This window comes from Epinephelus moara, chromosome 5 (assembly GCF_006386435.1).
Source record: "Epinephelus moara isolate mb chromosome 5, YSFRI_EMoa_1.0, whole genome shotgun sequence".
Taxonomy (NCBI): domain Eukaryota; kingdom Metazoa; phylum Chordata; class Actinopteri; order Perciformes; family Serranidae; genus Epinephelus; species Epinephelus moara.
In genome coordinates, this window is record NC_065510.1 from 19,595,056 (window position 1) to 19,621,390 (window position 26,335).

At 40.6% G+C, this 26,335-nt stretch overlaps 1 protein-coding gene across 1 annotated transcript in view; it reads left to right on the forward strand.

Moving 5' to 3' along the window:
• The first annotated feature begins 801 nt into the window (after positions 1 to 801).
• The window catches only part of rnf24 (ring finger protein 24), a 36,849-nt gene continuing 11,315 nt past the window's right edge, over positions 802 to 26,335 (forward strand). Inside the window, exons 1-4 of the mRNA XM_050045526.1 lie at positions 802 to 1,311; positions 17,687 to 17,836; positions 22,968 to 23,010; positions 23,837 to 23,878. Of these exons, the coding sequence (XP_049901483.1) occupies positions 17,694 to 17,836; positions 22,968 to 23,010; positions 23,837 to 23,878 (228 nt within the window). The 5' untranslated portion in view covers positions 802 to 1,311; positions 17,687 to 17,693. The remainder of the gene's footprint in view (positions 1,312 to 17,686; positions 17,837 to 22,967; positions 23,011 to 23,836; positions 23,879 to 26,335) is intronic.

The following is a 26,335-nucleotide window of genomic DNA, read 5'->3' on the forward strand; positions in this document are numbered from 1 at the left end:
TGTCGGTGAACCTTGTGAGTTGTACTGAAGCTGAATTTTGTAACGTTACCTTCATTAAATGCTGCTGTTGTCCCTGGTTTCATATGAGAAGAGGAAAAGTTTGCTAGCTGCTTGGCTAATTCATACAATGTAAAATGCCATAGGCTTGTGCTAAAAACATTAGCATGTTATATTCGTGGGGAAAATGTGTCCAGCAAAAGACAAATGCTTTGTCTGTGAATGCTGTGAGTTATAGTGAAGCTGATTGGTGTACTTGTGTTTGAAATTGTCTCTGTTAAGCCATGTTTAGTGTGTGTTTAATGTGTGTTTTGAATCAGCTAAACTTTACGGCACTTCACAGAAAACCTGCTGCTGACTAACGTTAGTGTTTTGGGGGTGTAATTGCAGAGTGACACAGACACACTACTGCACAAGTATATATGCTCACTGCACAAGTATATATGCTCACAATGGCATAGGGTCTGGTGCACAAGTATAAATCCGGCTTAAGACCCCCCCTGCCCACTGGCTTGAGGGCTGGGTCATAGAGGGTGCCCCCCCCACCCTACCCCCAATGAAACATAGGTGTTTACGGCCCTGTCTTTTGGACTTCTTGAATTTTGCACTAATAAACTTGAGCTTTGCTGCAACTATGTCACACTGCATCACCATTTAAGAACCAATATTGGTTCCCATTTGAACCATTATTTTTAAGAATCACTTGCAATCAGCTACGTGACCATGTGCTGCATCCCTCCCTCCCTCTCTCCCTCCCTCCCTCCCTAGCAAGCATCACTCCCCCTCGTACACGCTGTCCTCAAAACCTCCAGCAGCTGTACCCGCATCGGTCTGTGTGTGTATGCTGAGCTGACTGGGAGGAGCTGGGACCTAACTACTGGTGGTAGTAGGCTTAGCAAACGTTTACGTGCGAGCCGTGCAGATCTCAAACCACGACTCCCGCTGCCAACGACGGATTTTTTAAAGGAGGGAAACCACTACGAGAAAGCCCAACGCAGGATCCCTCATCTTGCTGCCAACGACAGACATTAATACCCCTTCGTTATTTATCGTTTTTCTTTTTTCTGCCTCTGCTGCTTCCCTCTCAGACCCAGCGAGGTTCCCGTTAACCACAGCCGCCACCATCGTCACCATCACAGGCGGGGGCTGTGTGATGAGGTCGCCCTGCGGCAGGGGTTTGGTTACGCTAATATAAGGCTCTCCGCCCTCAGTTTGGGTCAAGTTGTCGCCTTTTGAAGCTCGTTAGCATCCCGACTGTGACAAGACATACACAACAGAAGAGTGTAGCTACTACTGGAACTGAGGGAACCGCCGGTGAGTGCATGCTCTTCTGTTTTAACCCCTTATCGTTAGCTGCTAGCTGGTTAAACTGAATGTGTTGAACTTGGCAACAAGCATTGATGCTGTCATATTTCGAGTTCAGAACCAGTCAAACGTGTGGTTTATGAACCAGTTTAGCCTGTGAGCCATTATTGAATACCAGTGGGACTTCACAGAGAGATGTGTGGGTGTGTTTGAGTTGACATACTGTTATTTAACACCATTATTTTCAGTTAATTTTGACCGTTGGCTGCTCTCATAACGTTAAGCACCGCTCTGTCATGTGTAGCTAAGGTTAGCCGTTAGCTAGCGAGCCTACGCCCAGCGGTCTGCTGTACTGCAATAAACAATAGCCACAGTGAATTGGTCAACCCCAGCCGCAACATAAAGATGCACTAGTCTAGATAAAGTCAGGTGAAGTCGTAAACGCAACGTTAAGCTCTCATGTAAAAGTCACCTCAGCTCAGTGATGTCCTATCACCGTGACAATCGCTCATTATAACGCAATCATGCCAGTGCCTCGCAGTGACGTGCACAGATACAGCAGCCGCCATGGTTTTAAACCTGAGCTCACATTAAGCCGCACAGTGATGACCCTTGTGAGAAGCCACGGTAACGTTAGGGACACAGTAGGGCTTTTCTCTCTGTGTTTCCGTCAACACTGACAGCATTGTGTGGGCTGTAACACGCATGAGCTATAAGGCGCTTCTCCTGAGTGGGTGCAGTTGGCAGCAGTGCAAGACTGTTAATATGTGTATGCCATCATGCACTTTTTTTTCTGTAAGGAGTAGAAAAATGTTTGCATATGGTCTCCAATCTGATGAAATGCTGCATGAGATGCAAGCAGGGTTGTGTCTGAAGTATGCAGACCTGATAGTGGCAGAGGTCATGTTCATTTGTTGTGCAGTGACTGCTTACTGTGGAAGCAGCTGTCAAGTAAGGAGATGGTGTCCTCCCCTCAGAATTAGCCATGTTAATCTGTTGAAAGAATATGTGTTAAATATGACATCACACTATTCAAAATGTGTGTTTTTAGGTTTTTGCAGTCCTCTGTCAATCAAAGGGTCTAAGGATCCAGGGTGTCATATGTTGTTCAGACTGTAAAGGAGCTATGATGACATGCTCGAATCTTGCACTTCAATGTGTGGTCTGCATCAGAGGTTAGAGTTTGTTAAATTTTCTACGCACTGATCCCTGAGTGATAACCCTGACAGCCCCATGCACACGATTGTACATCTCAAAATTGAGTCTACAGCACTCTGTGGCAATGCTCCTTCAAATGCAAGTATTGTCATTGGACCTTGAAGCCGTGATGGTGCTAGAAAATGTGAACTCATTTCTGTATAGTGACCTTTTTTTTTACTGTGGAAGTACAATGTCCCCAAAAAGTCTGAAATCTATTCTTTACCCCTCTGCCCCATTGTGATAACCTTAGGTTATTTGACTGGCTACAGCCCTGCGCCAATGCAGTGCACCAAAAGTTCAGAGATGTGCACTGACCTCTGAGAGCGATACTATTGACATCCCTTTACACATGACTGTACCTCCTGTCTGAAAGTGAAATGGATTTGTAGCAGCTCTGAGTTTTTAGCAAAGCGAGCAAACTTTATTTTTTCACAACAGAAGTTACACACAGAGACTACAAATGAAAACAGTGGCTGACTGCTATATCTTTTAGGTCCCAAAGGCTTAATTTGAGACAGCATTGGTAGAGATCGGAGGTGCTTGGCAATGTGAGCATCAGCGGCCACCTCATCTTGAGCTGAAGCGGTTAAACATCGCACTGCACGAACCGGTGCACAAATATAAATGCCTTCTAGTAGTGTCTGCTCTTAGATACATAAAACTCTTTTCAGCAGCCTTGAAGCGTTTGTGTGTGGAGGCTGTCGTGCATTTAAGGCACTTTCAGGCATCATATGGATAAAGGCAAGGGCATGCAGGAAAGCCTAACAGGAGAAACATCAGTCTAAAGCTCAGTCAAAAATATGTCCAAGCAGGCTGCAAACAGATTTTGGTGATCTGAGCACTGCAGATCATATTGCAGTGCTCAAAACATAGTTGGTGAGTCATTTTAAGTAGGTATGATTTTACAGTTGTAAGGCTAAGGAGAAATAAATATGTTAACACATGTGTACACAGTAATACAGAACACTTACTTTTATCAGTGTTGCCAAACAGGCATCAGGACTATGTTGATTTACCAAGTATTACATGGACCATCTATGCTGCAATATCAGTAAATCAATTCCTATTTGCATAACTATTATGTGACTTTTCCCAGAAGTTAAGCCAGAGGACAGTTTCCTTTTTTCAATGAGACCGTAAAGCAAACTGAAATGACATCATTATTAAAATAGCTCACATACCTCTGAATAGCTTGTGCAACCCAATCCTGAGGAGATTTACTGTAAGAGAATGACTGGAGGCCATCCCTTTCTTCATTTAGTCATACAGAGTAAGTTTTGTTCATGGGATCATGTACGTGAAACACTGGGCTTCTGTAACAGCAACTGCGCTGTTGTAAATGGTTGTATTGTTATTAGATGGATTTGTAAAGAGTCCTAGAGTCTGAGAATAAATTGAGGTCAGCTATGTGTGTGTTGACACATGATATTACCAAATATAAAAGTACACTGATGTGATTAAAGGGATAACATATACTGAGGTGACTTTGACAATGGACACCTTGTGAACACCCCATCACAAAGCCTGCCAGTCATAGGCAGTATTGGATAGTAGTTTCATACTGTCCATAGGTGTTTTTGGACCACGCCATTTGGGGGGCTCCCTGAGAGGAACTGAGATACACACCTTCAAGTTTTTTTTATTTGTTTGCATTCACACTGCCGTCACTTTCGCTTTGACAAGTCAAAATTGTGTTGGGTTTCCTCTATCGCATATATGCTGAGTAAAGCCTCGACTTTACTTTCGGACCATTTGTGTGCGTTTAAGCATCCATTTTTTTTTGTTATGAGCTGTTGTTTGTGTTTATTGAATGGCTTTCCAAAAACTTAAATCACTCCTAGGTCTTATGGTGTGGACACGCAAAAAGGGAAGCTCTTAGAGGTGTGAAAAAGGTCCTCCCCTCTGAAAAGGCTGTATGTGTTAACACCAGTTATGTCATTTTCCAGTGAAGAGGAAATAAGGGGAACTTACTTGAGGCCACTGGAGGGCAAAGGTTAAAGAGGTATTGCACACTTAAAACGTTTTTTGAACTGTAAACAAAACTATATGACTGTACTGTACTGTTAATATTGACATTTCTTTGCAAATATAGAAAAATCAACATGAAGTTTATATTAAAAAAATGTTGACACTCTCTAATCCCTTGTCCCCCCTCGTCTTCATCCCCTCCTCGCCCCTCCTCTTAGCATTTTTTCAAAATTATGCAATAGGTGGAGTTTAACTCAGACCTGGGGGTGAAATTACACTTTAAATAGTCAAATACCACATTACATAACTGATTTTGGTCAGAGTGGTGTCTCCTCCAACACGTTGAGCAGGTCCAACCCGTTCCACGCAGGAGCTGAATGCTATAGCCTATGTATGTATCCGTAGTGATATCTCAACATCAGAGAATACAGCAGGTCCATTGCAAAGGTTGCAATACCTGTTTGTAGGTATGTGGGGAACTGTTTTGTTTGGGTTAAATGCAAGAATAGAGTCATGCACAAAGCCTGCATGTGCATTGGTTGTTAGTAAAAATGCGCCCCTCTGTGTTATCTTGATGCAGGGCTGTAAATTCATCCACTTACCATAATCATAACCATTGTTGATCTTGGCCTCAAGCATGAGGCACTTGGCCAAGGCAAACACATATTTCAAATAGATTGACTAAAGGAATGCATCACTGCAATTGAAAATAGGTTTTGTCGGTGTTCCTTAGAAAATAAACAATAGAATATTTGGGATTTAGTCGCAGTTTGTGAACTTGACACCTTTGCGTGCTTCGTTTCGTCTCAGAGAGATTATTTCTTTCCTGGAGGTCAGTAGTGGATAACCCCAAGAAGTGACATGACTTGCACTGGGTTCATGTTGTTTTCATGCTTGAGTGTGACTTACTCACCCTCACATGACTACAGGTTTTATTTATAGTGCCTGTGACCCTGCACTTGCAGACCAAGGGTCCTGTTTCTCTAAAGTAGGTGGCTGTGAAAAGACTTTGGCTTGTTACAATTTCAGTATCATCTTGTTCACGGACACTGTTTTGAAAAAGTTATTTTCATATAAGATAAAGTACTACCCTTGATTTGAAGGGGTGTGTATGTGGCTACTGGACAACCTCAGACGAAAGTCAATAAACTACAAAAACAGATTAAAATTGGGTTGATAGTGAAACTTGGTCAGTCAAAGGGTGACGGTTAATGAGGTGACACAGTGCACTGATAGTAGGGAAAAAAAAAAACTCCAGAAAAATGTGGCACTGGATACGGAGAGACAAGAGTGCTGTGGGACAGCTGTGTGTGTCAGTTCCTCCTGTTTGTGTCAGCTAGTGTTACTATCAGAGTCCACTGAGGAATGATGGGCTTTCAGGGGAGGGAGAGAGCGAGCAAAAGAGCAAATATAGGAAAGGTCATAAAAATCTTTTTGATCTTGGTGCCATGTGAATGAGTTTCTTTGTCTTCTTTTTCCAGCCAGGTCCCCAAAAGTATGTTTAAAGCTTTACCTTATTAATAGACAGTTACATTAGATTCTCAGACACCATTCAAATGATTCATTACATGCCTTTAAAAATACAGATACTTCTTTAGTTAACTGATTAAAATCTGACAAATCTGTGTCAGTTTACAGCCTCACAGATGAAAAGTAGCTTCCTTAAATACTTTTTTAAACAGTGGTCAGAAAGTAAGCCACTTAAAAACTTGAGGCTGGGGTAACTTGTTAAGATTCCTTATATGTATTAGAGACTATCACCCATTTTATTGCATCATATTAGTGGATAAACCCTTAAGATTCAGCTTGTCACGAGTTACTCACCAGTCAGCTACTGGTAATAGCTTGGCATAGATAGGGAAGTTGGTCTAAATCTAAAATTGGGTTTTAGCTGTATTAAAACACGCCTTGAGTGCTTGTAAAGTCAGATAGAGGAATGACGTGTCATTGATTTGATAAACATGACACTTACCACGAAAGATCAATGCCTTCAGTAAACAATGAGCAGGTCAATGAACACAAGTTGCACAAGAAAATTAGCTTTTAAGTAGGGCTGGGGACACAGAGATATTCTGATGTCACTATATTTTGGGCAAATACCTTGATATTGTAGGACTGACTATTGGTGTTTTGACAAAATATTTTAACAAGGAGATTTTCGATAGATAATCATCAATAATGGGGTAAAGACAAATGATAGAACTGCTTGAACAGTATGGTAAGTTCAGAAAATTACATCACTTTACTGTAATGCAGCCTTCAAAACCAGGTTAAGACAACATGTGGTATCATAACCAAAATCAAAAGCGGTATCTAGTCTCATGTCACAGTATAGATAAAATATCAGGAATATATGTATATATCAGTGTTTGACGGTACATGGCGTGGCATTAGATGTAAATCCAGTAATTGGAATTATATCAGCAGCCGGCATTTAGGTTGACCTTGTCAGCTCCACTCAAGTCCTGTGCCTCCCACATCTCCATAACCGCAGTTATAGTTACAGCGACCTACTTACTGCAGAACTTGGTCCAACTTTGGAAAAACAAGCTTTTCGTTATGCATATTTTAGTGCTCGATGTGGAAACACTGTTGGCTACTTTCATAAGTAATCGGGTGCGTGATCGTCAATATCATCATCTTCATTCCTCTCGGGAAGTCGGTCTGTCATACAGTTTGAGCAGAGAAAGGAGTTTTTTTTTTTCTAAAGCTTTCTACAACTCTTACTGACAGCTGTATCCTTCATTTTGTATGCTTTGTAACTGATCTGTTTTCCCTCCTCTGTGGCTGAAAGGATGATTTAACTAGCCACTCTTGTCATAAAACATTTCAACTAGAAGCAATTATGTTTTGATAAACGGTCAGATATGTGAATGGCCAGTGCCCGACAACCTCCCCCACTCATATTGCTGAAAATTTGATGTGCCAGTTCAGTATCATATGAATGTGGGCATTTCGCTTACCGCAGCCAGCACATTTTGAAGAGCCCTTTTGCTCTGCCTCTGAGGCCCTGGTGTTTGTTGCTGCCCTTTGGCATATTAAGTTTCAGATGTGCAAATCTCATTGCCTGCTGTAGCTGCTAGTGGAAATTTCCACTTCTCATTCGGACAGCATCTCGTGAATGCAATGTTGTGGGCTGATAGAAAGAAACTACTGAACAAAGCTAAGGTTTTATGGTTGTTTTTAAGGGGAATTTAATATCTTATAATATGATAAAACAAGATTTTTTTTTAAAAGAATGCATTAAAGATACATACAGTAAAAAAGGACATTTTGTAAATTAACAAAGGTACATTTACCTATGTGTTTTATTTAAGCATTTGGATACATTTTCCTTGAAAAAAAAATAGTGTCAGTATCACTCAGCAGCTTCCTGAAACTTATTTTATCACATGACAAACATACTAAATATCATGGTTCCAAATGTCATCATTTGTCCATGTGATGTGTCTAACAATGGAACCGCCACTATTGATCATGAGTAGCGTACAGAGGAGGGCAGGGGAGGTTAATGGTTGGGGGGGCTGGTGCGTTCATTATGTTTGAATAGACTCTGCAGTCATCACATTGTATGATGAATTAGTTACATAATGGCCGAGCAAGGACAAAGGGAGGGTTCTTCGGTCAGATGTTCAAGAATGATCTTGGGTTGTCTGAAAACATCAGAGGTCAGAGGTTTAGTTTGGTGAGGACAAGTCTATATATTGTTGTCGTACAAGGTTTAATAGGTCTAAAAAAAACATACTAGTTTCATTATGATTTACAAATAGTTGGCTAACTACTCACAGATTTTGATCTTAATATTTTGATATCAATCTGTGAAACTGGTATCACATGTAATGTATTTTTTCTAGTTGTTTAAACAAAGTCTGCGTTCTTGTTTGACATGGCATAGGTCAAAATGCAACCATTCTGTGACCCAAATAAAAGTGATGATTCATGGGCTAGTGGAAAAGGTCCTCTGAGAAGTGTTTGTGCTGGTCGTGTGGATTAAATGCTCAGAAGAATTTATGTAATAGTTAAACTATTTACCAGGCACAAGTTAAAAGTATTATACTGAGGCGTTGTCTTTGCTTCCCTGAGTTAGTGAGTGACGTTATCCTCAGACGAAGCCAATATTTCCCACTCATGAGGGACAGCAGCTTATTAGATGGTTTTATTCTACCGAGGCTTCACATACCATCGGTTGAAATTCCTCCTGACCTAAGCAGAGTGTAGTTTGTCTGTTAGACTGTTTCTCAATCTTGAGTAGGGTAATGGCCTACATTAAGTTCACAAAGTGATTGCAAAATACAGGGCAGAAGAGAGTATACAAATGTCTGGTTTTCATGTATATCAGGTCATGAGCCTTTTCTGTGTCAGTACAGGCTTAATTTTTTAGGTAAAAGTATGTTTTCTATTTAATTCTACTGTGTCTTGAGTCTGTTTCACCAAGTATGGAAAATATGGTTCAGTCTTACACAAATTACAAATTATGTAGTTGTGTAATATCCGATAGTTAAAGATATGTGGAAAATCTTTTTGCCACTTTGGTACCATCATCTCTGTCCTGGCTGCTACACTTGATGTGGTTAAACTCTATTAGTTCCTCTTCAAAATGTTTCATAGTTTTTTGTTTTTCTATTTTTTTTTTTTTGGATGAATTTTACGCTTTTCATGTGTTTTTTCACATGCCCCCTCTTTTCTGCCCCTTCTCAGTTTTTGGTATCACAGAAGTTAAAACTATACATTTCTTCTGTTACATCATACCACAGGAAACGGTGCACAATGAATGCGAAGAGTGATTTGCACTCACGCTCATATCCTATGAATGTGATGTGATGTGATGTGCGTGGCCTTGTTGCTGGTTATGTAACAGGGTGAGGCCATGTGAAAACGTCTGAGTGAGAGAGGCAGATGGTGGTAGGAACGGTGGGATGAGGAGAGCAGATGCAAATCATATCTTCCTTTTCCAACCAGAAGACGCCGTCTGTTGCCAAGCCGTCACATTTCACAGTGCCGTTTGGTCCCTGGCAGGATTATCCTTAATGTGAGATGTGTGTTCACAATAAAATTGCATCTGTAACTGGTGAAATCTCTGCTTCAGCTGGTCATTGTGCAGTAGAGATAGCCCTGTCAGCGCTGCCTCACTGTACATTCACATTTTTTTTGCACAACTTGTTTCATACCCAGTGAAGCGTGCACGTTTGGCTTTGGTCCTGAGTGGGCCCTTCAGTTTCAAAGAGCGACAGGGGCAACAAGGTATTTTTAGATGGACAGGAAGCTATTTAGTAGCAGGAGGGAATTTAGGACTAAGAGCAAAGTCTGGACTAAGGTTAGTTTTTAATGTCACGGCTGATGTTTGCATTTTTAGGAAGTCTGACTGTGAGATTTGTTAAATTCATCGAAAATACACACGGGTGACAAATTTAACTGAAACCCAACATTAGTTTTCTTGTTCTTGGCTTTGACTACAAGTCTGTTGAGCTCTACTTGAAAGGCTAATACCAGTCCTCCAGAAAGAATTCTCTCATAAGTAATTTGATGTCTTAATGGAAGCGTGCATACTAATGTTTCTCCACTCGCTCATCCAGATTTGTCACCTGCCTGCATACTTAATTGCGTCTGTAATGATTTCTGATTGTTACACAACAGTTACTACAAGGAAGAATGACTTTTACTCTATTGATGAATGTCTGGTGGCCTTTTCACTTCTCATTTCTGAATGTGTCCTTTTGCAGTGGCAGTTCAGTATGTTGGCTCATTCTGTAACAAACCGGTGCTTGATGATGTGATACGCCAGAAGTGTTTTTGTGGTATGTAGGTTGTTTACTCTGAAGAGATTGGATTTCTAGATCTCTTGATCTGTCCAAGATCCTCCAAGTCAGCGAATCTTGATACTGTCAGGGTGTTGCAGTGAAGGGGACAGCCTGAGAGCAGATTTGAAGGAGGATCTTCATTCAGTCTAACCTGTAATGAAACTGAACCAGCTGAATGACCCGCATGTTTGTGCTATAGCTGTCCATAGAACTGTAGAGTAGGATTTGTGTTTCGGTATTGGTGTCATTGGAGTTCTGCTATAGCTCACTCGGGTGTAAGAATTTAGTTATGGAGTCAACCTTTTGTTTGCAGTGTTTCCCACAGAATAACAATCCATATGTGATGGTAGCTCATGAAGACAGGGACGGGGGTTAGATAATTGCTCAGTCGATCTCATCACAGCTGATCTGATCAGATCGATAGATGAGAGGAGCAGCTGTTTGTTTGTGAAAGAAAAACTTAGTGCACTGAAGGTTAAGTTTCACTTTCACTGTGCCTGCTGTTTTGCTGCTCCATCTGTGCCCTCTGTCTGTGGAGCAAAAAATAACCTAAAAAATATCTGAAGATAAGGAAAAGCATGAGCTACAACCATGACAAACGAAAATACTGAAGTTGTCTTGTTATCTGGAGCCAGGCTAGCCTTGTTTTGCTTTTGAAATGTAAATGTTGCCCTGCAAAGGGAATGCAGAGGAAATGGCTTCACTAGATTACAAAATATGTCTGGTGTTAAGAAAAGGAGAAGATTACCAAGCCTTTCTTCACACTCCTTGAATAGTCATCACTGTCAACAATGTCTACCACCTTCGGAAACATGTAGGAGAAAACTCAATGCAGCCTCAGCTGATGAGTCACTGGAGGTGCATGTCAATGCGAGTGGTTAGCCACAGCTCACTATTTAAAGCAAATACACCAACAAAAAAAGTGCTAAAAATGTCAAGGTACTTCCCTTGCTCCTTAGAGGCCTCTGTTCTTACTTAATCATGTACTGTTTAGGATGGTTTGTCAGTGTGTTGCTCTAAAAATGTCTCAGAGGTGTTTGTCTGTGAGTGTGGAAGGCATGTTGCGGGGGCATGTGTTGCAGCTGATAAGAGAGAGGGAGATGCAGATGCTCTAGCGAGGCTTGAGTTTGGCCTGCAGCCTTCGTGAACGGGGCGAAGAAGGGCTAAGATCCAATAGGTCAACAGGAGCCAACCCACTGACAAGGCTGTCAAGGACAAGTTATGTTACATCTCATGGGCTTATACATACATACCTATACAGACTGTTTGGCACTTCAGCATGAAGGCACCGCTCAGGTACGTACATGCTGTATATATATATATATATATATATATATATATATATTATATATATACATATATACATACATACATACATACACATATATATATATATATATATATATATATATTATACACACACACACACACACACACACACACACACAGGTCTACATGAAGAGCATAAAATATAGTTAGCTTTAAAGTAAATGTTGTAGTGTGCTAACAAGTAGTTAGGCTGGTCATTTGTTATTCTTTCATTGGTTTCATCTCTATCTTTAGAGGTGCTTGTAGTTTGTGTGAGAGGCATGTAGCTCTGCAGCCTGTTTGTTTCTTCAGATAAGCAAGGGGAGGTTGTCTGAGCTGCATTTACAGGGAAAGATGGAGAGAGAAGCAGGGCTTGAATTTGGCATGGAGCCTTGAACTTGGACAAAGAAGGGCTATACAAATGATGTCACTGCATATGGGCATGGCCTATTTAATTTGTCAACAGTTGGGCTCCCCCTATAATTTTAGTGGAGCTGTTTAGACTCTCTTCCATCCCTTGTCTAAGCTGTTTGCGCTATCAAAAGATTTGCAAGGAACAACTAACTAAGATGAACCTCGGGCTTGATCTGCCACAGTGTTCTAAAGTCACTAATATTCCACTAATAATCAGAATAATAGGCCAATCAGAATAAAAGTGCCTCATGTAAACACCTCAGTCAGAAGAAACTAGTCTGAAGGAATTTTCATTCGGTTGGAGAGTGTTGGTATAAACCTTAAATGATATGTTCAATAAGAAAATATTAGCCAGTTCCTCCAGAAAATCTTGATCTTGCAATCTCAATAATTAACGCAAAATCAAGCAAAGTCCGCAATATTTGTGGGGGCTTGCAATTTTTCAAAAGTCCCGCAATTTTTTTCTGTGATTTTCCACATTTTCCGGCCAACCGGAAGTCGTCGTGCATGCGACGTAATCTGAAACGTCATCAGACGCGTCATCAAATGCGCTAATAGCATTGCAGCATGGAGAAACACTGTATTGACATAAGAATTTGCACTATTTAAATGCATACAATATGTGTTGAATGTATTAAAATGTTATGTTTACAGGAGATGTAGCTTCCATGTTGTTTTACAGTCACATTGTCTTGAGAGCTACAATATTCACTCAGGATTTTTTGCAACTTATTGGAGTCCATGTTTTGAAACTAATTAAATAAAACTAAAGAAGAGAACTATAAAAAACATTTGCAGCTATTTTTGTAATATCCAGTGTGATTGTTATAGCAAGTGATTACATGACTTATTTTTGGAGGTAGTCATTTTAAAAAATCATATTTTTTTCCTCCTTTTCTCATTAGCCGCAGTTTTTGTCATTTGCTGCAATTTCCCGCCAAAAAAACCCACATAAAAATGCTGCAAATTTTATCGCAATTTTTGACAAAGTTGGCCGCAAATTCAAGGTTTTTTTTTGCGAGTTCCTGGAGGGACTGCTTCGCACCTACCAACCATGTAAACCCTTAATCAGGTCATTTCTCTCTGGATGGAATAACTATCTACTTTCTGCGCATGTTTACTGCTGCATAGTCATGCCACACCAGCTGTCTCTATGCGCCTTCCTCAGCTGACTTTTATAATTGTTCATAAATTCAAATATGATATTCAGATATTCAGCTCTCTGCAAGTGCTATGTTCTGATGTGAGTAGGCTTATGTAACCTTGTTGTCACAGGCTGCAATCTTAATGGACATAAGTTGTCTGTCGCTACCTTTAGCAGTCATCTGCATATGAGACATTTAGGGAACATAAGTTACATAACTGTTACCTCTACTGACCGTCTGCTCGTGAGGTGTTTAGGGGACATCAATAATTTGTCATTGCTGAAAACAACCTGAGTTTCAGTAAACTAATTCTTCTGTACCTAATGTATTGAATGAACTGAATTTTCTCAGTAAGGTTGAATAAAAGCTTCTTCTTCTTCTTCTGTTATATTTTCAGCAGACTAGACATTTCGCAGCAGGAGGATCCACTTTGTGCAAGTCAGAAACGTTATATTGTAATTAACTGCCTTGGGGCTTGTAAACACACATCTAATTGGATCACCTTAGGCTATTTAGTGTCCATGTAAAGAATTAAAGGCATACTATGCAGGGTTGTCGGTTGCTGTGTGTAAACATGCTCGCCAGTGAAAGTAAAAGCAAAACCAAAAGTAAACCCTAGACTCACTCTCTGAGATATTTGCCTCACTATATTTGTGTGTCTGTTGGATGCCTGCTGCTTCCGACTGGCACCTGGTTGCAACCTTTTTATAAAGCTCTGACCTCACCTGAGCGCTGTAGGGGTACACGGCCACAAACGTCCCAGGCAGAGGTCAGATTCTCTGCAGAAAAATATACCGCCACACAACTCAAGTGGGTCATAAGTGATGATTGAGAGGGATTACTTCTGTATGAGTCTATACATTGTCTTCAGGAAAATCCTGCATAGTATATCAACGTTGGAATGTCTAATCAGAATGATCTCAATCAGGTCAAAAAAATATCCTCCATGTAACCACAGCTATTGAAACATACTGTATGTTGTAAAGAGAACTCAAGGTATTAATCCTGTCAACCCTGTTCTCTGATATTATGAGCCAGGTGTCTTGCTACGAACACAGTCCTCGTGTAGAGCTAGACGGAGGTGAGCATATCTTAAACAGCAAATGACGTTGCACCATCCCACTTACATAAGGGGAGACAAGTAGTTCTGCATTGAGGTGCCAGTCATGACTGCCAGTACTTGCTGGAGTTATGTTATATAGAGGCTTCTCGGGGTCACGGTGAGAGTGTTCCCCATACTGAGACACCGTAGTTATATAATAGAGCACAAGTTTAACTGTACACGTGTGGTGTAATCATAAGTGAGGCCTCAGCAAAACCTGCAAAACTTTCCACTGTCCAGAGGAGTGCAGAGGAATGAAGCTCTTGGTGTTTAGTGAAGGGGAGGGGCACAAGACGGGGTTCCCGAAGGAGACAAAGTTATTCCTGTCCTCTCCTCCTCCTCCTCCTCTCTGGGTAGGCGTAGACATGTCCAGTCTTGTCTCTTTGGTATTGAGTAAGAGCGCTTTACCAATAGGTCCTTGTCGGTGTGCCTTGGCTTTTATGTATCAGTTTTTCAGAAGGAATTCTTGTAGGTATGCTCATACAGTGCTGTCAAATAAATGTCAACAATGAAGCCTTTGTAAACTTTGCATTTTGCTTGTTTTGTAACAAAAAAGGGGGTGTATTTTAACCCTTTGGGCCCTAGGTCTTTTTTGGGGGTATTTTTTACTGCCTTTACTTTTAAACTCATATCACAGTCATATAAAGGCTACATACACATGCTAGCCTATATATTGTTTTTTTCAGAACAATCTGGACTGTCCAGGTTTGCCATCATTACATGTCTTTCTATGTGCCTGTATTTTATATTAAATTTTATACCAATGAAAAAAAATCTGTGTTACTAAATTCTTACATTTTTACATGTATCTCACCATAGCAAGTTGGAAGTAGACATATTCTACCATATATGAAGAGGGGAGACTCTCTGGAATCTGGCAATATAAGAACCATGATGCTGGGACATTCTGTCAATAGAGCTTAGATTGGGTCCAAAAAATCCGGCCTGACCCCACCCGAGCCTGTGCATGTTCTGTCCGAGCCCGGCCCATCCCTTTAACTGTAATTATGAGGCCGAGCCCGGTTTAAACCCAACATTTTTTTTTTTTAAGGATACGAACGTGGACATCGAAGGCTGACTCTCATCTTTCTTTCCATGGCAAGCCTTCGTCATGTGCCTCTTAAGTGTTGAGGTCCCCGTCTTTTTGCTGTCATATACCAGCATCGTGCTGCACTTGGTACACTCGACGAAAGCCGACACACGTTGTCACCATCGACAACTCAAATGTGCGTGGCCAGTGGTGCCGTCAAGGGGAAAGCTCCAGTCCTGTGCTTTCATGTGATGTGTGTGGCATTTCTGTGTGACCCTGCATTCGCGAGTAATCCATCCAAGAGTAATGTGTGTGCAAAGCTGTATGAAAGCTTTGTTATACATAATTTTAGTGTAACTTTATATTTTTTTTTCTTGTGAAAACATTGAACTATCGAGAAGTGCTTGGTATTGTTGGAAAGCCGCGATTCCGCTGTTTCACGTGATATGTGTGGCTTCTCGCTATGACGAAAGGTTGCGGAGAAAATCCATAGAGAAGAACAGGTGTGAATTTGGATGCACTTTGTGTCATTCGGGCCCATAGGGTTAAATGATAAAAACAAAACAAAGAACCCTTACTCTACGGACAGCCGATGAAAAACGAAGAGCTACGGAATACTGTAGGAATAAAGTTCTAGCTGTCTGTTAATGTCACAGTTTGGTTTCTGAGTTGCCTTTTATTACATATTTTGCCATAGTCCTGCTGTTGACTTTCACTGCAGATTTGAGGTTCATCGGGCCAATTAAAACAAACCCAAGAGCATGAGAGTCATAAATCAGCTGTGCAGGAATGGCCTTTGGCTCATTAGTTGGGGGACGGAGAGGATAAAGAGGCAAAGTGCATATGTATCCCTAACCTACTGTGGATTTTATTGACTTACTCTAATGTGTTTAGGGAAGCAGCGCTGCTTGTGTTTGTCCTACACCATGTGGAACAGGACATTCGGTGAAGTACGCAGCATCCTCAGTTGGTATGCCGTGTGATCCACACTGTCTAAATAGTCTATTAATGTCTACAACTACTTGCACATGCAGAACAGTTCTGGAGCGCATGTTACACCCAGAAGTTTTGACAGTGCACTAGTTGCTGTCTGTCAGCTGTGGCATACTAGTAGGCTCAGCCCGGTTAGCCAGGGTAGCCAAGCTCAATGGACAGCGCTCTGTGTCAAACTGTATGCTGACACTGTTCAACTAAAGTCAGGTATATCTGAGGATAGACTTCAAATATTTCATTCACAATGACATTGCCCAAATATTTCAATTAGCAGATTGGAAAGCGAGTCCTTCTCCCCACAGTGTTCAGGCAGCCTCCCATTGCGGATTCAGACCATGCCAAAGCAGAGAGTAATGCCATGGAGTGTTTATCACTATGCATATGAGACCACACGCTCAGCCCCACTACAAAGTACCCTCATATGTGCATTTGAGTCAGTCCCTTGTGCCTGTTCTGTATAAAGGGAAACTGCAAGCTGCTGTGCAGGGGTTAACAGTCTGATGTTGGAGCATAACTGACATTTGTTTTATTTATTTTTCGTATTGACAATTGACAATATTTGAGTACCTTAATTTTTACAGTAAGAAGCACTCTTTTACCTTTCTTGAACCAGTTGAACAGTTGCATCAGCTGTCTCGGCTGAAAGGAACTCCTCTCAAATGTATTACAATAGAGTGTATGAACATTATGAAATAATTCAGTTGATTTAGAGTTCAGAGGCTCTGTTAGTAGAGGATAAGCCGAGCTGTGTTGCATCTTTACTGTGGCTCAAGGGTATCTTTTGCCTCATGTTGTGTGACAGGTTGCACGTTAAATAATATATTAGGATGCTCCAATATGGACACCACTTTTTGGAGAAGATTGTGTGTTCAGATGTTAAGAATATGTTTGCATTTATCTTGTTCTCTATACTGTCGTTTAAAGAAGATCTGTTGCATACATTGGGGCATACACACACATGACTCGGAGTGTACTCACTTTGCTTGTTGTTCTCTTTCAAATGCTGCTCTGGGCTATTACTTATTTGCCTGTGCCTACATATACTAATGCCTATTTATAATTTTTAGTCTTTAAATCCTCCAAATTGTGAAAAAATGCCATAAAGTTATGGTTAGTATGTCAGCCTCAAGAAAGCAAAGGAAAGCAAATGTGTGTTTTGGGAATAATGCCGGCAGAGAGCATTTTCAAAACATTTTTGGCACCTGCAGTTGAAGACGTGTGTATGACTGATAAAGCTGATTTACAGTAAAACCAAACTGAAATATGTCCACGTAATACTGAAAGTAAACTAGTGTGAAAGTAAAACTAAATCACCCACAGTTTCAGTTTAACTTTGTGTCATGTAATGATGTGTCAATATTGTTTTTATTAGGGGGATATTTGAGGAAATGCTCATGTACTGTTTGTCATTTGTCTCTCCATCCAGTCTATCCATGAGCTCCGATTTCCCGCACTACAGTTTCAGGATGCCAAATATAGGGTTCCAGAATCTTCCCCTTAATATCTACATTGTGGTGTTTGGGACCGCCATCTTTGTCTTCATCCTCAGCCTCCTCTTCTGCTGCTACTTAATAAGGTAAGAGCCATGCACCGTTTAGCCGTGGATTTGGCTTTGCTTTGAATTTGTTTTGTGTTTGATGTTTCCTTGCTGTGTGAGTTTGTGGCGATAAGTGTCATACAGGGGTCTCGTTAGCGAGGCTACATCGTCTGTTTACTGGGTGCAGCTTACTGGTTATTTAATTGGTGGTAGTGCAGCACAAGTTATTTTAACATTTTAATACGTTGCCACTTTCAAAAGAGCCAGGATGGAAAACTAAAATATGTATTTATCTCTTGGAAGAAACTTTTTTTTAAAAAAGCTTTTTAGGCACAATCAACCTGAGGAAGTAAAAAGCCAGCCACACACACACACATTGATAACCCCACAAAAATAACTGCATTGAACACTGGCTTTTTTAGATATTTGCTTGTCTTTTGAATTTTCATGTGAATTTACAATTCACATAGCTTTGTTCAGGAAAAGCCTTCACGCAGTCTGACTTTGAAGATGATCACTTTGAACATAATATATCTATTCTGATTAGCAAATTCTCTCTATCTCTACTTATGTGAGACTTGGAAAATGATATATAATGATAACTGAATGGTTATACTCACAAGGGCTGCCCCCGACTAGTCGACCAATAGTCGTTATTTACAGTCATTAGTCGACTAGTTACCAGCATGTTTACGATATTATTGTTAAAATTAGATTATGTATTTTGGGCGGGGCAACACAGTGGTTTGAGTTGAAGGTGTGAGAAAGAATAGTATCAGTAACATTGTTAACACTGTGCTACATTACAGAGAAATACAAAACTGTACTAATGACCCTTCATTAATATAGGCCTATATTTTATCTACAAGTGCACGTCACACACTGAGCGGGCCACCTGTTAATGACTCTGTGGGCTAATGGGCATGTAGCTACTTCCATGTTTCAGATGATACGTCATGTTTGTAGTTGACCAATGACGATGAGTTTACATATCACCTTGGGTTCGTCCTTCACAGAGCTGATCTTCTTCCAGGTGCTGTTTATAAATGTGTAGACCTGTCGTCCGTGGGACAGATGTAAAGCTCTGGGTAGCCCTGCACTAACATGATCAACTTTTCCATGTTTATCAGACTGAATATTTACGGAAGAAGGGAAAGATATCTGTCGCCTGTGATTGGTTTGTAACGTGACTCCAGTCTGACTGCTGAGCGTGGCCTCTTCCTGTGTCTGCCCTTTCAAATTAAATGCCCACACCTACGAGTCATAAAGGTTTTGACTTATTTTGACAAAGCGCAGCTCCCAATAGAGTTTTGTTTTTTTTCTGCGACTAAACGACCAATTAAATCTTGCCGACTGATGACCTTTCTAGTCGACTAATGTTTGGTCGACTTTTAGGGGGCAGCCCTAACTCTCACAGACTGTTGTCATAACACATAACATTGTACATTTCAGGTCACTTTGGCCCATTAATTATTAGTCAAAAAGTGCCCAGGTGTACCTCTGCACTGTAGCTATATCCATATCTATGCATAAACAGGATAAATTACAGGGACTGATGTTTCTTTATGACTCAATACTAATGGCATAGAATAACTGCCATGAAGGTCATTGCTAAACTGTCTGCACCCTGAGTTGAATATGTTATTGAAATATATTCAAAACAGTTAAATTAAATTTCTAATTATCATGTAGTTTCTATCCATCAAACTGTATGGCACTTGTCTCTATGACTTTTGGTTGAGGTTGAATGATATTTTTTCCTTTGTAGAAATGTGTGTTTTTATGTCTTGCTAAAGGTTATTTCACAAAAGGGCAAAATGTCTCAACAGCACAGTTTGGAGAATGTAGCTATGATACTACAATTGGTGACTTATAATCTGAATTGATAGGAAAAACAGTAGTTTTATACTATAAGCTGCTTGTCTACATTATTATGATCATGGCACTTGGCGTCAAAGAAACTATTTATAACCCTTTTTTAAAGAGCCACTTAACCTCCATAATGTTCTAACCATATTCCTACACTAATTAAAAAAACATTTGGGTGTTCATTAAATTTGCATTTGGATGTTTAAATCTCTTGTTCGTAACATTAACATCTTGTCAAAGCTCCCTTTTAAAGCATTTGGTCTCAAGTGTAATCCGCTAATTACTTCCCCTGCAGGAGAAGTGGTCTAGAGTTGGTTACTAGTCATTCCCATGTCCCTCTTTTAACCCAGCTGGTCTAATCAAATTGTCCTGGCTGCTGTTGCTGCAGGATTTTTCTCCTTGCAGCAACAAATTGAAAAGAAATAATGTCCAGCATTTTTTATCTAAGACAGTGAGAAGCAGCAGTTCCCAACATAATTCACCCCTCGCCACCCTGCCATATCCTATCTTGCAGGGCAAATGGTAAGTAGGTTAACTACTACTGTTTTCCTCCAATTCCTCATCTAACTGTGAAAACACACGTTATGACTTTGATGCAGTACCATGATTAAATACTGAAAGTCAAGATTGCCAGGTTAAGTTACTGAAGGCAAAAAGAGCGATTTTTGCTCCATAAAAGGCGTCTAAAGATGCAGTCTCCCAAAGGACTGGCCCAAAACCATATGCACCATTGCGCAAAATGAATTCACAGTTCAAAGCCTCCGTATGGCTAAATATTAAGCAAATTTGTCCTTTAAAAACTGGCCACAGCTTCGTTTAACCTCTAAGGCCATCATACAGAGGGAATCCTATATGGGCTCTGTGTGTTGAGTGTCATTGTTCTTGTTTACATTGACAGGTAGACGATGGGATCAGGGAATTACGTTAGAGCTGATGTGTGACAGGTCATTAGTCCAACAAAGATAAACACTAACGCATAGTTTGACACTAGGCAGACTCTCGCAGAAATACTCAACCACCTTTATCAGTGAGTCTTCAGTCCACGCACACATATATGTGAAATATGCAATGTAGTTTACATGACAAGGACTGACAAGTACTTCTTGAGTGTGAGGTATTTCTAAAAGTAAAAGACAGGAGACCTTGAATTCATGAGCATGACCTTAATGTTTCTGAATGTGCAATTTAAATCAACAGGGCTTGAAATACTTTTTTCTGCATACATGCACTGGTGCATGTATTTTTTCCCCGCACAGTTTTGTGAATTTTTTCGTTTAGACTGTGGGAGGAAGCCGGAGTACCCGAAGAAAACCCACGCTGACACGGGGAGAACATGTAACCCTGGATTCGAACCGGAAACCTTCTTGCTGCAAGTGTGTGCAGTAAAACTAAATTCTTTATGGCCATAGGAACATTTTAAGCAGCTCCTAAGCACACCTCGTATAGGAACTTCTTTTTAAAATCATGTTAGGACTTCTTCAGTGCATGGAAGTACTTGAAAAAACTGCCAGTACTTTCTATTAAAATATTTGTGTTACAGTAACAGTAACACATCAATGATCCCTCAGTCAGCCCCCAGCAGTTAAGTGGAGGGCAGGGAGCTGAGCCAACCATCCTCCTTAATAAGAAGATGCTGCTGAGTGAATATCTGTTGAGTACCTAACTTAAAAGTAACTTCACCTCGACAAGGCAGCTGCAGCTGGCCTGACCACAGTGGTTTCACAGTGCTGCTGTGGTGGTGTGCTGCTCTGTCTCATTTTCGCTTCCAGTGCTCTCTTTTCAATCCGCAATGTTATCTGTCCTGTTTTTTTCACTGTGTGAGAAAATTGACGAGCGTCGTGCATAGACTGTGAGTCAATTGCTTGATTCAATGCGTGAGTCGGCAGCTGTACCATGTTAGGTGCACTGGTGCATGTAGAGCTGAAAATCACATGCATTACTCAAACTTTACGTGCGCTACCATGCATATGCTCATGGTATTTCAAGCCCTGATAAATGTAGATCTTTGCAACAGTAAGTTAGCAGCATTTACTTGGTGCTCATGAATGTTCAGTGAGGTGACAAACCACAAAGTAGACCAAACCATTTTTACATTAGGCTGTCGCACGTATTTTACATCGACCACAGGCAAATTATGGGCTAGAGGAAGGTCAATTTGGACACCTGTTTTCCATTTTTCAGCTGGTTATTCTCCTAGCCCACTTTGACACTCCACTTAAGGGTCATTGAGCAACACCCATCATTCACCCACGACCTCGTCACTCAATGACCAGTTGTCCCCTACCCTTGGGAGTCTCTGCACCTTTTCCTGCTGACCTCTTTCCAAATGTCAGTTTCTCTCCTAGACTGTGCTGCTTGTTTTACAGATCCCTCTCACTCTGCTGCGAGAGGTTAAGGTTACTTGTAATGGAGGTAAATCTTACAAACCTATGAATTCTCCTATCTCTCTTGTTCTTGTTTTCTTCCCCTTTTTTTCTACATATTTGATTTTCATTCTTGGTACCTAGATCATCTTGTTATCCAGTGCTCTTTATGTTCTCTCTTTTGTTTTGTTTTTGCTCATTTAAAAGAGCACTGTTTATTAAGAGCTACACCAAGAGTTTGATAAAACTTTAAACACTGGTTGTGTCTGTGGGTACTCTCCTAACCTGGAGTTTTGCAAGAGTGTCCTGACAACCTGCAGTATGTTTTTAATGCCTGATCCTCTGTATTTTGGATAATACTGTGAGTTGATATTTTACTTTATGTCCGGTACTTGTTTTGACACAGAACTAAGGCCTAAGGTATCTGCTAATATGTAACCTGGCCTACTATTGCATTACTAAGCAAAACAAATATTTAACAGAGTTCAGTAAGGTGCCGTTTTATTGCTCTGTTTTTGCTCCGCATGTAATTGGTTAATCTAATTAATATTTATTCAGTCAGAAGTGTCATGTGTTTCACCTGACAAACCCTGAGGCAGAGTCATCTCCTCTGTAACAATCATGGAGAACATGCACAGCCCAAGTATTTTAATCTCGAGATAGAAATCTGTGCTGAAAACTATGGTAACATGGTATGTATGCCAGATTATTATTATATTCTGTAGGGACTGAGACTTGCCTTTTAAGCTCAGTTGGTACCACATTGATATACTAGAACAGACTGGTGTCAGAAGGCAAGTATTTATAAGGAAATCACATCCAACTTTGTCCTTTTTCTCGCTTTTTCCAGGATGTATGAATGCTTTGTCTCTATTTAACATAGTCAGTTGAAGGTCACATACTAATCAAAAAGACGTTTTGCTTTTTCGTCTCCCCAGGTTACGGCACCAGGCGCACAAAGAGCTATATGCATACAAACAAGTAAGTACTCCATTGTCACACACAGAAATTTTAAATCACACACGACCCAATGCCAAGCAGAAATGAAGTGTTAGAGTATGTGTACTTGTTCTGAGAAAATCACGAAGATCCCCTCTAGTCCTTAAATGTCAGTTCAGCTGGTGCATAAATTCATTTGCCGACTCTTCTGGCAGCTGCAGGTATTTCGAGGGTTATGCCTCTCAACGGATCTAGCCCATTTCAAAAATATTTACCAGTTTTAGGCGAGCACAAGTGTACTCCCAAAATCCCGAATTGCACGTAAGCTGGAGGGAAGCAAGTGGCTCAGCTGGAAAAATCAGGTTCACAGTTAGCAGGGGCAGAGCATGCCAGCAAAGTATAGCCTGCAAAGCCAGTAAGAAGGAGTGATGGAGGGCATTAACATGACTCATGTCCTTCAATTATGTAATACAAGCATGAAACAACACCCAACATGTCAGAGTTAAATATGTGCACACACAAGCACAGTGACCATTAATTGTAAATGTAATTTGTCCCTTTGGTACCTGCCAGCTTAAAACATAAATGTGTCAGATTCCCCGTGGGCTATATAAGTCTACCAAGCTCATATAGTACACACACAACAGACACCCACACAGATGCTCACACACATTTGTGCACATGCTTTTACTGTAAAACAGCAACTGTATTATAGTACATCTTATCTCTGTGCCCCTCTGTTTGTTCATCACACAGTCATTATTAAATGTTAAGTCTGTTATTGTGTTTTCAGAAGAACTGGTTTCTGTGACTGTGTTAGTCTTGACCAGTGACTAATCTTCCCCTTGTCTCTTATTACACCTCTCAGGTCATTCAGAAGGAAAAAGTCAAAGAGCTAAATTTGCATGAGGTAAGCACCCATCATCTTTGTTCATTTATTTGCGGTTTCCTATTGCATTTATTATCCTCTTCACCAACTCGGCCTATCTTGTGCATGGAACATTCTGTAATCAAACATGACGAGCACACGCTGTGCTGCTGTATCACTTAATTTGCACTAATCATGCTACTTATTTTGAAAAAACGCCTCAGACACAATGTCGTTCATGTACTCAGGTCATCTTTTCCGTACTTCCTCTTTGTCGTGCAGTAATGATGGTTGTGCCATGATGCACTGTGCTCGTCACTGATTTAAAATAAAGGGCTAAGGCCCGGGACTCTGAAGGTGCAGTTCATGCTATCATTATGCACGTAAACATCCTCAGCTTCGAGATGGATGATAAAAGGTTCCAAATGGTGCAAACTCCTGTTATGTAATGTGCATCAGTAGCAGACATATGCCATTGTCTGAACATTTCAGGACACACTGTAGTGTTTGGGCTCTCTGCACAGCTGTACTGTACACCTCCTGGGTTTATATGTGTTGTGGATTTTTGTCTAGTTTGGCAACAGTGATGTCACACATTTTATTTATATCATTGCATCTGTCTTGACACACTGTCATGTGAAAACTAGCATCTTATGTTTAAGTCATGAATGTTTCTCCTACAGTTATTACATAATGCTGTGTGTCAGCTCTGCTTAGTTGGAAAATTACAAGCAGCAGCACTGGCTTTGCTGTGGAAAAATGGTGGTCCCCAGCCAGGAACACTATCCCTTTAACACTAGAGTGCAAATGAAACGTTAACAACAGCATCTTCATGTGCGCTTTGACACGTGGCTAAACACAGTTTCTTGTCAGCAGGGTTGGAATTTCCCACCATTCCATCAGGCCTCCGGGTTGTGTTGTTTATGTTGTTAGAAACTGAGGGAAAGCATCGGACGGTGTCATGTGAGTGAAGACTGTGACAGAATAGTCAAGCTGTATTTGTTTAAGGACAATAATACATACACACACAGACACTAGGCAGTGTGGATGACCTAGTTTTAAAGGCTCCCACGCCAAAGGATCACCCTGGAGACACAGATATAGACTGAGCTGCACAGATTCAATCTCAGCTTTTTGATGGAATATCTAGAATATGGGTGTTGATATGGGATCCATTTACTGGTCAAGTCATGTTCAAGTTTGTCTGATGTGTAACCTGATCAGTTTTCCTTTTTGTAGTATGACAATGACCCCTCTTTCCATTTGTTGTGTGTTATGAATACTGTAATGTAAAGGACCCACATCTTTCAGTATGGTATTAAGTTATACTGCTATATGCCACTGATCTTGTGAAGAAAATCATAATGCAACAAAAGCTAAAGCCTTTTCAGCCTTTTACTTCATTTGCAGTCACACACACAGATGTACATACACCCACTATCTGTGTGTCATTAGTGCCTGTTTTACTAAGGCAGCAAATCATTTTGTAATTGACTGCTGGGACTTCTATAGTAGAGAGAGAATGGAATAAGCAACACATTGCTAGCTTGTTGGCTGATGCACGGAGCAGGTTAGAAAGTCTTCTTTGGGAAACTTAAACAATCTGATGTTCGCTCACTCGCATTGCGGCCTGTTAGGAATAGGTGTAAGCCTGCTATTACACTTGACGTTAATCAATTACATGTAAAAATGTCAGTATCTGTTATGGTTTCGTTTGAATATCTTTTTGTGGAAAGGTTTGTGAAGCTCTTGCAGCAGAAATATTTTAACACAGTTCTAAAGAAAAATCAAATGAGATGGAGTGATAAAAAATGACACCTAAAACATTGGTCATGATGATACAATCAACACAGTCTCAGGAATATGGAAAGTAGACACGCCCTCTTAACTTTGCATCACATGGTGGTGGACACAAAGTGTGTTGAAATTACTGGAAATCTGAAAAGATTTTGGTTTTGGTTAAAATAACTATGTGTGGGGCGTAAGTGAAGTAAACTTAGGTACCCTGCATAGTTACATAACGTACTTTGTTTAGTATGTCAAGTGTCTATGTGAAGTACTTTGTATTGTTGCATTCAGTCCATAAAATCACAACTATGTTGACTTTTGGTTTTAAACAGGACACTAATGGTAGTCTCCTGGTTGAAAGTCCATGTGTGTTTGACCCATTCACCACCCATCCCACCTGCTCTGTGTGGACTTTCTTGCTATTTATATATAATAGCCCTCTTTACACAGAGATCTCGCTATAGGGCAGCTACGAAGTTCCTTCTTTATGCCTCCTTTGTATTTTTACACAGAATCAAACGATCACAGCATCTTTGCGCTCCAGTGTGTGATTAAACACTGCATCGCAGCTTTGCGGAATCAAGGAGGCGTGACAGGCGTGACATGTAACATAACAGTTTCGGCCTTTAGTGTGACATATTACATAGCACTTTTCTAAACAACAATGGCATTGAAACAATCATTTACCACCCCTGTTGTGTGGTAAAGAGC